This window comes from Delphinus delphis, chromosome 6 (genome assembly GCF_949987515.2).
Source record: "Delphinus delphis chromosome 6, mDelDel1.2, whole genome shotgun sequence".
Taxonomy (NCBI): domain Eukaryota; kingdom Metazoa; phylum Chordata; class Mammalia; order Artiodactyla; family Delphinidae; genus Delphinus; species Delphinus delphis.
The window spans coordinates 32,823,750-32,836,070 of record NC_082688.1 but is presented as its reverse complement, the minus strand read 5'-3'; the positions used below and the strand labels follow the sequence as shown (position 1 = coordinate 32,836,070).

General features: G+C 45.0%; 1 protein-coding gene across 3 annotated transcripts in view; it reads left to right on the top strand.

Moving 5' to 3' along the window:
- TGFBR1 (transforming growth factor beta receptor 1) overlaps positions 1 to 12,321 on the top strand; it is an 89,398-nt gene that overhangs the window by 13,500 nt on the left and 63,577 nt on the right. For 2 of the 3 annotated variants that reach the window (XM_060014446.1, XM_060014444.1), the window contains exon 1: positions 6,475 to 6,618. The exons of the other annotated variant lie outside the window; for it this stretch is intronic. In XM_060014446.1, coding sequence (XP_059870429.1) covers positions 6,534 to 6,618 — 85 coding nt within the window. In that variant the 5' untranslated portion in view covers positions 6,475 to 6,533. Of the gene's footprint in view, positions 1 to 6,474; positions 6,619 to 12,321 lie in introns of those variants that run through there. 3 annotated transcript variants of the gene reach the window in all.

The following is a 12,321-nucleotide window of genomic DNA, read 5'->3' as shown; positions in this document are numbered from 1 at the left end:
ACAGATGCTCAACAGAGAGCAGCGCTCAGCGAGCCTGCAGCTGCTAGAATTTGCAAGGCAAGAGTTCAGGAGAGAAAGGAGCTATGTAGGATGTTTAGAAAGCTGCATAGGGGGTCTGTTTGAGTCTGTGGTTGAATATTCATCTACAGGGAAGGAAACCCCACAAAGCCAGCAATAACAACTTTAGAGGAAAGAAAAATTACTGAGATGCTATAATGTTCTCAGGTAATTCTGAGCTCAGACCAGGTCAGGAATCATTTGAGCTCTCTCCAGCCAGAGTAGAGACACTTTGTTGAATATATAGAGCATTAAACAGAGATCCCAGAAAGGCCGTACCTTACAAGTGAGGAAAAATTAGTCTTAGATTAATGGCTACTTTGGACTTGTCCTAAAGGAGTTTTAAAATAAGCCTCAAAAGAATCAAATTAATCTGCAAGTAACCTAGCTCACTGTCAGAAAAATTTCAAGATTCTTTAAAGGAATACAAGAAAATCAAGCATGTCACACCCTAAAATTTGCAATGTCTGGCATCCAATAAAAAAAAGTCACTAGAAATACGAAGCAGTAGGAAAATGTGAGCCCAAAATATCAGTAAACAGAAACAGACCCAGAAACAACAGAAGTGATGGAGTTATCTGACAAGTACATACATTAAAACGGCTAGTATAGCTATGCTTCATATGCTTAGGGATATAAAGAAATATGTGGACGCAATGAGAGGAGAAATAGAAGATTTTTTAAAGAACCAAATGAAGCGTCTAGAGATGAAAAATTCAACAAAATAAAGCATCCAGATATGGAGCAACAGGACTCATTCATTGCTAGTAGAGATGCAGAATGGTATAGCCACTTTGGAAGACAGTTTGGCAATTCCTTACAAAACTAAACATACTTTCATCATATGATCCAACAATCATGCTCTTTGGTATTTACCCAAATGAGTTGAAAACTTATGTCCACACAAAAACCTGCACTCAGATGTTTACAGCAGTTTTATCCGTAGTTGCCAAAGCTTGGAAGTAACCGAGACATCCTTCAGTAGGTGAATGCATAAGTAAACTGTAGTAAGCCTGTAGAGTGGAATATTATTCAGTGCCAGAAAGAAATTAACTATCAAGCTATGAAAAGATATGGGGGAAACTTAAATGCATATTGCTAAGTGGAGGAAGCAGACCTTAAAATACTACATATTGTATGATTCTGACTATATGACATTCTGGAAAAGGCAAAGCTATGGAAACAGTAAAAAGTCAGTAGTTGCCAAGTGATAGGGGGAGAGAGGGAGGAGTAGGCCAAGCACAGAGGATTGATACTATATCAATACTCTGTATGATACTATAATGGTGGATACATGTCATTATACATTTGTCAAAACTTACAAAATGTTCCATACCAAGAGTGAATTCTAATGTAAACTATGGACTCTGGGTGAGAATGATGTGTCATTGTAGGTTCACTGATTGTAATTAATGTACCACTCTGATGGGGGATATTGATAGTGGAGGAGGTTATGCGTGGAGAGGGCAGGAAATACATGGGAACTCTATGTAATTTTTGCTCAGTTTTGCTGTGAACCTAGAAAATAGGTATTCTTATTTATTATTTATACTTTATTTATAAAATATAAAGTTTATTGAAAAAGCAGAGAGAAAAGACAGATTACCTACAAAGGAGAAATCAACTAATATCTGATTTCATAAAAACAACAGTGGAAGCCAGAGACAGTGGGATTATGTCTTCAATTGTTGAGAGAAAACAATTATCATCCTACAGTTCTATATCCAGTGAAAACACTGTCCCACAATAAGGATTAAATATAGACATTTCAGTCAAACAAAACTAAAATTGTTTGCCACTAGTTAACTCTCACTAAAGGGAATTCAAAAGGATATACTTCAGGCAGAATGAAGGTGATTTGAGATGGAAAGTCTAGAAGTAAAAAGAATGAAGATCAGAAAAAGTGGTAAAAAGTGTATTCAAAAATGGCCACACTTATTCCCCTCTTGGTCTCCACGCCCTTTTGCAATGTGATTTTGCAGATCCTTTTATCAAGAGAGGGAGTCTATTTCCCCACCCTTTGAATCTGGGCTCAGCTCAATTCATGCCAAATCAATGGGATGTGGCAGAAATTATGTTGTGCCAGTTGTAAACTTCCATTCACTATTTTGGACCCCTGAACTGTCATGTTAACAAGTTCAGACTAGCTTGCTAGGATTAAAAACCACGTAGAAAAGCTGACCGAGACTATTATAGATCTGTTCAGCATCAAGTTGATCTGCCACCCGACAGCAGATTCATATGGGAGCTCAGCTGAGATCAGCTTAAATTTGCCTAGACCAGAAAAACTGCCCAGCCTACCCACAGTCTTGTGAGAAATAATACATGGTTACTATTCTAAGCCACTAAGTTTTGAGGTGATTTGTTATTCAGTTAGGAGCACCAAGAGTTAGCAATAGATAATAATGGTATAAATTGATAATGTCTTATGGGTTAAAAAATAAGATAGAAATAAAATATACAGCAATAGATAGATAGCATATGACTAGAGTTGAAGTGTTCTAGGGTTAAAAGAAAAGATGTTTGTTTTTCTCATGTAATAAGAACTCCAGGGATAAGCATTTCAGAGCTGGTTCAGTTGCTTAAGGAATTTATCAAGGACCCAGACTGTCTCCATTTTTCTCTCTGTTATTATTAGCTATGGCCATCATCCTTATGTTCACAAGATGGCTGCTGCACCTCCAGTCATTGCAGCTGTGTTCCAGGCAGAAAGAGGGTGAGAATGTGATACATCTGTCTCTTCTTTATGAGGAAAACAATATCTTTCCCAGAAGCTCTACCTGGTAGACCTCTGATTATATTTCATTGGCCAGAAATCTGCCACATGGCGATATCGAGGTGCCAGAAGCCTGGGAAATTTTTAGTTAAGTGAACTGCTTTGCCAAAGAAAATGAGGATTCTGTTATAAAGTGAATGTAGCAGTGGATGTAGATTAGGCAACTAGCAGTCTCTGCTCTCTACTTAAGAGAAAACATCTTCCTTGAGGGAATAATACAAAATGAAAAGCAAAGCAAACAATGTACTTAGTATAGAGATGGAGAGGTAGCATTGTGCAGGGGACAGGGCACTAGAGTGAGAGTCTCCTAGTCCTGGCTCAGAAGCTGACTTGCTGGGGGACGGTACCTCATTTTCTTCCCCTTTAAATCACGACGTTGGAGTAAACAAACTACACATTTTTGAGGGCCTATAGAGACTGTGAAGGGAATTAACGTTTATGATAGATTCTTCATGTGCAAGAGCACATTTAGACCTTACAACAAATATATGAGTGTCATTATCCCAGTTTACACTGGGGATGTGAAATCTCAGAGAGATCAAGTAGGGTGCACAGATCCCACATCTAGTAAATGGCAGAGCCAGAATTCCAACTAGGGCCTGCAGACCTCCAAAGCCAGAGGCTTCCTTCGATTGCCCATTTGTTTCCAGAAGGTGAAATAAGCACATGCATTTTTATTTACTGAGTTTTAAGGTCACACTTCCTAAACGAAGTGTCTTTTAAAGCATGACCTGGCAACACTTCCCCTGGGGGTGTTTATTACATACGCAGACTCCTGGACCTCCTTCAGATGAACTGGAGCAGACTCTCTAGGGCTGACACCAGGAATCTGCGTTTTAAAAAGCTCCCCTAGAGACCTCCCCGGTGGCATGGCACAGTGGTTAAGAATCCGCCTGCCAATGCAGGGGACACGGGTTAGAGCCTTGGTCCGGGAAGATCCCACATGCCGCGGGGCAACTAAGCCCGTGCGCCACAACTACTGAGCCTACTCGCCACAGCTACTGAAGCCCGCGTGTCTAGAGCCTGTGCTCCACAACAAGAGAAGGCACAGCAATGAGAAGCCCACGCACCACAACAAAGAGTAGCCCCCGCTCCCGCAACTAGAGGAAGCCCACATGCAGCAACGAAGAACCAGTGCAGCCAAAAAATAAATAAATGAATTAAAATTTAAAAATAAAAAAATTAAAAGCTCCCCTAGTAATTTAGAGACATTTTAAATTGGAGAACCATGATTATAAACGTATAATGTATTGCTCCATTCTAATGTAGTTTATTTATAGATCAGTGGCTCATGAAAATTTCCTCCAAATATCAGGAAAATAAAATTTAAAAATAGTCTGTTTCTCCTTCCTGTTCCTTAGTTTCCTAATGAATATGCTCAATTCCATGGAAATGTGAAGAACCTGGAAGTATGTCATAGAAGATATCTGATTAATTGAGGCTCTGTAAGGCAAAGGCACGGATTACTGTGAATGTGAACGCTGATTAGAATCACACAAAGCTGGAAGGGGATGGGCAAAGGAAATGACGTTACTAAATATTTACTATGTTCCAGACACTATGCAGACACATTATGTCATTTAAGTGGTCTAAGACATGTGATTCGATCCCTTTTATTTATAAATGGGGCAGGTACTATTATACTTCCATTTTAGAGATGAAGAACTTAATGATGAGAGAAGAACAATCACTTGTCTGAGATGACTCATTCATTCATTAACTCATTCACACAGTATCTCTTGAGGGCTTATCTTAAGCAAGATATTGAGACCAGAGCAGCAAAAAAAAAGCAGTCTAGAGACCTCAGCTGTCACAAGGCCCTGACCTACCCACCAGGTCTCCACTGAAGAAATCAGAACTGAGAAAGCAGATTGGGGCTGAAGCCTGGCAGAAACAGGCTCCCTGGGCTTGGACTGCCTGCTGCAGGGAGCAAGAAGAAAGCTTGCTGCTGGTGGTCTCAGGCAGCCCTAGAGAGGAGGCGGTAACCTTGGTTCCAGCAGTAGCTGCATCCCTGGTTAGGTGGTTCAGTGTATGTATACCAGACCCTTACTTGCCCAGAGGAGAGGAGCAGGTGAGGGGTCCGATGAGAGAGAGCCTAGAAGTAGAATTTGAAAGGGAAGAAGGGGAGCCCCCAAATCTGAACATATCCTCTCACTAACCTTGGGAGATAGATATTATTTCCATTTTATAGATGAAGAAATGGAGGCTCAGAAAGGTTAACTGACTTTCTCAAGTAAATGTTCAAGCCAGAAGGGGAATAGTGCCCGTCTCAGACCTCAGCTCCAACACCTCCACCTTGCCCCTTTAATGCTCAGGAGGGAGGTCTTCACAGGGTTGTAAAATGCTCACCAAGTAGTGCTAAAGTAATTTACAAAGCGATACTAGAGGCTGGTTCTGATTCCTGTTACTAAGGTTTTTTTAACTCCAAGTTCAAATCGCACAGAAAATAAAATTTTCTCCCTAAAAGGTTCTGTGGAAAATGTTCTCTGTTCTATGTAACAGCCTCCTCATCTGTGTTTGTGTCTGAAGAGAGGACTAGTCTGACAGGAAGAGTGATAAATCTGGAGCTTGTTTTGGCGTCCCGGAGGAAAGGTGGGTGGAGCGTCTCACAGTAAATTAGGAATTCAGAATGAAAACGTAGCCGAGTTTATTTGGGTTTCTAGTGACACCTCAGAATTATTGTGCAGGCGTGTCAAAGGCGGCTCAAAGTAATGACTGCTCCTCCTCCGCCCTCGGGATGCTGCGTGCTAAGAAGGGGGAATGCCTCTCCTTTGGGGATGAGGGTGGGAACCTTCCCTTTCCCACCTGAATCAGGAAGGGACAAGAGGAAAGGATTGTGGTTTGGAGTCCAGTCTGGCTCTGCTGAGTTCCGGAGAGGGGCGGGAGGCAGTTCGGGGGCGTGTCTGAGCTCGGGATTTGAGGTCTGACGCCAGGATTTGGAGACTTTCTTCAGAATTTTTTTTGGGGGGTATCTACGTTTGGGGGTGGACGCTGACAGTGGGAGGAAACAGGAGACTGGGTCGTATCTGAAAGGCACTGAGGTAGGATCTTGGGGCGGGGGGCGTTGAAAGTTGAGGCGAGGATCTGGGGGGTGGAAGTTGAAGCCTGCCTGAAGGTACTAAGGATGTGGGTGAATGTGTCGGGTATTGATGGTGCAGGGCTGTGAATGGGAATCAGGCTCAGTACCAGATCTTAGGTGAGAAGTAAAGAGGCTAGAAGAAAAGAGCGTCGAGCAGCCACAGCCTTTTCCTAAAGCGACTCACACCCAGACACACCCATCGTCCCAGACACACCCAGTGCCCTCGGTGGCTGGAGGCAAGGCAGTACCGGGGCCGGCTAGACCCTGCTCCCACCGGGCCTTCTCCGAACTCCCAGCGGCTTCCACAGCTGCAGGGGTCTGGCGGGTCCCCCCAGCGGGGAGTCTGAGGGCGTGGCCAGCGGCCCGGCGCCCGCGGCTCTGGATTGGCTGCCCAGAGGGCCCGTAGGCGGGGCTCTGGGTTGGGTCCCGCTCGGCTGTTCGCAGACGGCGGGGAGGCGGGGCCGGCGGGAGCCCGGCAGCCAATGGATGCGCAGCCCCGGAGCAGTTACAAAGGGCCGAAGCGAGGCCGCCGCGGCGGCGGGGGAGGTGGGGCGAGGCGAGGTTTGCTGAGGCGAGGCGGCTGCCGGGCCGGGCCGGGCCACAGGCGGTGGCGGCGGGACCATGGAGGCGGCGGCCGCTGCTCCGCGTCCCCGGCTGCTCCTCCTCGTTCTGGCGGCGGCGGCAACGCTGGTCCCGGAGGTGACGGGTGAGCGGCGGCGCGGCGGGACTGGCGGGCGGCTTCGGGGCGCGCGGACCGGGCCCGGCCTCTGGCTCGCTCCTTCTCTTTCTCAAACATGGCGCGGGGCCGGGGGCGCAGGTGGCGGCGCCTGGGCCGGGGCCGGGCTTTCCTGCTCGGGCCGCCGCCACGCTAGCCGCGGATGGGGAGCGGAGGCGGGGCTAGGGCCTGGGTCCGAGCGCGGGTGGGCTTGCCCGGCAGCCCGCGACCGCCCCGGCTGCCGGCTCTCCGGAGGAAGTGGCGTCGGGCGAAGCCGTCCGGGGTCGGGGGCTGCCCTCTGGGGAGCGAGTGGGCGCGGGCCGACGGCCGGAGGGTGTGAGGCTGGCCGGGACCGGCAGAGCTGGGACTGCTCCCCATTCCCCTCGGGGCGCTGTGTGGCGTTGTCCCGGGCACCGCACCCCGAACGAGTAGGTGCTCCAGGCTCCGGGGTCCCGGGAGGGATTGGGGTCCGAGGAGGCTTCCAGGGCGGGGTGTGAGCTCTGAGCCTCCAGGGCCTCCCCTAGCAGTGGGAGGGGGGGATGTGTGGCAGAGACCCCCGGGTCAGCAGGGCCGCCCTGGCCTTTGGCGCCGGCCTGACCCCGCCGAGAGGGGCCGCTTCTCCAGACAGGGGTGGCTTTGGAAGGGGAGCTACTGTGAAGCTTTGTGTGAGGACAAGGAGGCACTAACATGTGCGGAGTGCTTCTTCTTTCGTGCTTCTGGGGAAGTGTTGAAGTGAATCCAGTAACCAGAGGCTACAGATTGTTTTCGTAGTAGAAACTTGAACGTTTGCTCACTCTGCGGGGGTTTGGAATGTTTGAATGGAAATGACTCTGAATTGATCAAACGCTTTTATTTCCTCGAAGGAACATCGCTAGAGATGTTCCATTTCTTGAGTGACAGTAGTTTGAATCAGTCGTCTGTGTAGCTGGTTTTCGAGGGAGTGTTTCCTGCGTTTTCCAAAATATTAAATTAGGATGGGGTATGGTCGTCACCTACCTCGCGGAAGGAGAAGTGAAAAACTTTGTTAGCATCCAAGTTATAGTACTAGAAACTGAAATATAGAGCCTTAGTGTAAGCAACTAAGATAAAGTGAAAGTACGTTTCTGTGTCTGTAATTGAACACCAAATGTTTTTAAAACAAAAAATTCAAGACTTAGGGTGCCAATTATTATTAATAGCTACTGTTTTTTAAGAGCTTACTATGATGCAGATGCATAAAGTACACCAAAGTACATTATCTAATCCTCACAACTAAACCCTTAGGGCTATGTGGCATTTGCCCCATTTTATTTATTTATTTATTTATGTCTGTGTTGGGTCTTCGATTCTGTGCGAGGGCTTTCTCTAGTTGCGGCGAGCAGGGGCCACTCTTCATTGCGGTGCGCGGGCCTCTCACTGTCGCGGCCTCTCTTGTTGTGGAGCACAAGCTCCAGACGCGCAGGCTCAGTAGTTGTGGCTCACGGGCCTAGTTGCTCCGCGGCATGTGGGATCTTCCCAGACCAGGGCTCGAACCCGTGTCCGCTGCATTGGCAGGCAGATTCTCAACCACTGCGCCACCAGGGAAGCCCTGCCCCATTTTATAGATGAGAAAACTGAGGTGTGGAGAGGCTAAGTACTCAATTATTAAGAGCTGGAGTTAGTACACTGAGGGTTCAGTGTTTCCAAAACCTATACACCTTAATATATACACCTCACTGTCTGGCATAGCCCATTTTTCTTTTTTAGTCCTCTAATAGTGATCTTTATTATTCACTTTTAGATTTTTGTCCTCACAATTAGAAAAACAGGTTGGCTTCTTTCTGACTCCTAGTACATTCCTTTTTTCTGGCCCTGCCACACAGTGGTATCTAAATTCCCCAACCAGGGATCGAACCCGTGCCCCCTGCAGTGGAAGTGCCAAACCCTAACCACTCCTAGTACATTCTTGGAGTCCCTACACACTGGGCCTACATTAGAGGAAACAATGGAGTTTTGACATTGGCCTGAGAAGGGGGACAAGATAAATGTGTGGACAGGTGGGAGAATCAATATAGTTATGCATCAAGCATAAGTAACATTTCCACACCACTATTAACTCAAGTAGCGTAGTTCACTCTTTTCCACCTAGCTTAGCACACAAAGTGTTCGTGTATTCAAGCATCAGTATTGGACTTAATAGATGTACAGAGTATTGCTCAGCCCATGCCCTGGAGGAGCTTACAGACTACCCTGGCATGCCTACAATACAAAGCCGATCCAGGAGCTATTGCTATGCTTAAGCCTAGACTACCTCAATTGGTCTGCCTGTTCTCCTTGATTATGTTGATGTTTCCATTCATCCTTTCATATATTCTGAAGAAGCGCAAATGCTTTTTAAAATTTATAATTTGACTTCCTTTTTAAGAGTTTGCAGTTGTTCCTTATTGTCTCGGCATCAGTTTTGTATTTCTCTGCCCAGCTTCTGCTCTCTCCAACATAGATTTCTCTAGGGAAATTGGTTCCTTGTCCGTGGTACACAGTTTAGTACCACTATGTCTACATATATATCCTGTGTGAGAATGCTTCCTTTCTGCCATTTCATAACCTTTTCTTTCAAAACATGCCTAAAACCCAACTCTTATTTACATTAATGCCTCTTGAATGTTTTGTCCTTTCTTCATATGCAGCCATCAGTTTAGTCCTGCCTGTTACCCCTCAAATCCATTTGCTTTCCAGAGTTTCTCTCACCTAGGCTTTTTTATAGGCTGCTGCCAAGCTAATCTTCCTTAGCCATCCCCACAGAGGGTTTACGAGATTTCCCATTTGTATTCAGTGCTTAGAGCAGTACTTGAGGCTTATGATTAGGGCCATCTCTGTGTATCCAACCAGAGATCTCACATCCCACTACTGCAAACCCTCGATTCCAGCGTTTTCTATTTTTCCACCCACTCCACTTTTCAGCCTTTTCACTACATATTTAATTTTGCCCCTTTTGGGAGTGTGAGGAGAGAAGTTCTCAGTCCTGACTTCCTATACTGCTTTAGTTTGTGAACTCTTTATTTCCCTGAACTGTATAGAACTTACACTTTGTGTTGTCTATTTCTACCATGTTGCACTGTTACTTAAAAATACTCTCTAACGTGTTATAAGTACCCAGAGGGCAAGGATCATGCCTTTTATTTCTTTTATGGTCTCAGAACCTAGCACTATGTTTTATATTCTGTTCCACTTAAATGCTTGTTGTTTAAATTAATTCTGTTTGACTTGAGTATTCCTTTAGTGTTTATACTGTTATATGTAAGTACAGTTTATACAATATTAATTGAGAATTCTGTGTACAATCAGGAAAAGTCATGTGATGTGGTAAAAGAAGCAGTTGGTTATTAGATTTGGTTATTAGCCCCAACTTCTAGATATGCAGAAAATGGGGATGATACCTACTTTGTCTAGTTTATGAGATTGTGAAGATCAAATGAGAAAATTGTATTGGCATTTGAGGTTGCTATTTTGTATTGTTATTAATAGGAGGGCTGATGTTCAACCAGCAATTCCCACTGGGCCATGTGTGTTTTGATTGGTTAGACATTCTTTCTGATTGGTTGGTACCACTGGGGTGCTAGTTGTTAATACTTTTAATATCAACCCTGCAGAGAGGCATCAGTATTCAAAGAGGGAAGTGAGTATTCTAGACTGAAGTGACTGGGGGAGGCTTCCTGGACACTTTAGGACTTAAACTGACTTTGAAGGGTGGCTAGAATTCAGTTGGGCAGAGAGGGGGATTTGATGAGTGTTAAGCTCTCTCTTTGTAAGCTGTGTCCCCCAGCTCCCCTAGGGCAGGAAGCAAAAGCTTCTATTGTCTGGCTGGCAAGTTACTCTTTATAGAGTTAATTTCCTTATTCTGAAATGTGGGGTTTGGATATATTAACCACTGTTATTTTTTCCCATATTCTAAAAATTCTCTAATATGTGACTGGAAACAGAAAGGTAATCTAAGTGGGATGAGTAAGGGAGAGTAATATAATGGGATGCCCACCAGGGCTAGGCATTCAAATGTTGAAAGTCATAAATCACTGAGTTTACAGATGGAAAAGCATAACTCTAGAGATTAGGTGAATTTCTCAGGGTTGGGCAGAACCAGGGCAGGAACTTTGATTTTTCTGATTCTAGATCTTGTGTCCTATATGGCAGTTTAAAATGTGAAGGATTTGGAGGGGGGAGGAACAGAGTTAATGGAGTGACTTACCTAAGTGAAGTTACCTTGAATTTCACAGAGCTTAAGAAAAGTGAGTTCTGAAAGTGGGAGGGAGGGGAAATAATTATAGGTTATAAAGTCCTCAATAGAAGGTCAGTACCTTTTTTATACTGCTGAAAAAAGGGCCTGGTGTAGTGCTTTTTTTTTTTTTTTTTTTTTTTTTTTTTTGCGTTACACGGGCCTCTCACTGTTATGGCCTCTCCCGTTGCGGCGGAGCACAGGCTCTGGACGCACAGGCTCAGCGGCCATGGCTCACGGGCCCAGCCGCTCTGCAGCATGTGGGATCCTCCCAGACTGGGGCATGAACCCACGTCCCCTGCATCGGCAGGTAGACTCTCAACCACGCAGGGAAGCCCGTGTAGTGCTTATTGATTGAGAAAAGTAGGCTTATAGTAGTTTGGAAATTTTGGTTTAATTGAAGTGGGATGTAATTGAAAGGCCTTGTAGCACATGGTTAGGTTTAGAATTTTAGATGATCTACTTTGTTGTTGAAATTAAATGGGGAGGAACTTCCCTGGTGGCACAGGGGTTAAGAATCCACCTGCCAATGCAGGGGACACGGGTTCGAGCCCTGGTCCGGGAGGATCCCACATGCCGTGGAGCAACTACTGAGCCTGTGCTCTAGAGCCCGTGAGCCACAACTACTGAAGCCCATGCTCCTCAACAAGAGAAGCCACCTCAATGAGAAGCCCTTGCACCGCAACAAAGAGTAAACCCTGCTCACAGCAACTAGAGAAAGCCCTGGCACAGCAACGAAGACCCAACACAGCCAAAAATAAATAAATTAATTTAAAAAAAGAAATTAAATGGGGAATGGACATGTTCAAAATAATGAAGAAGGAGATAAATCTTGTTCCTGTGGGGAAGGATGCTCCTGTGAAGACTTTTGTTGACAGCTTCTCCTAGGCCTAATTGAAACAGTTGCCTGAACTCAATGCTGTTCTTTAGTACAGTTGTATTGGATCAGATATGTTCATGTCTAATGAAGTGGGTTTTGAAAATGCCAGTATCCTATGGATGGCCCTTTTGATATGAGAACATGTCTTTTCAAACCACAGAATCGCCTGCACATGTCAAAAAACCTCATGCCTTTTGCTGTTCTTTCTTGGTCATGGCTTGCATAATGCAACTTTTTCTGAAAAGATGGACGCTGGTTTGATACCATGTGATTGGATCACATCTTTGCCTCCTGGTTCTGGAATTGACAGCAGATGCTGGCATGTTTCTCAGGAATTTTCATGTCTTGTTACATAGAACTGGCTGAAAAAAACTTTTGGAATCTTCTCAAAATTTATAGTCTGTCTTGACCCAGCCTAACTGCAATACTTAGGATAATATTTAATGCATTATTTAATGTAATTTTCTCAATATCAAATCTAAGCAGTTTCCATAAACATTAAGATTTGCTACTACGCTGAGTTAGATCCAGGTTTAGCTCTACAGTTTTAGTCCAAAACTGCAAGTAAGTTTCTTATGGTTACCCT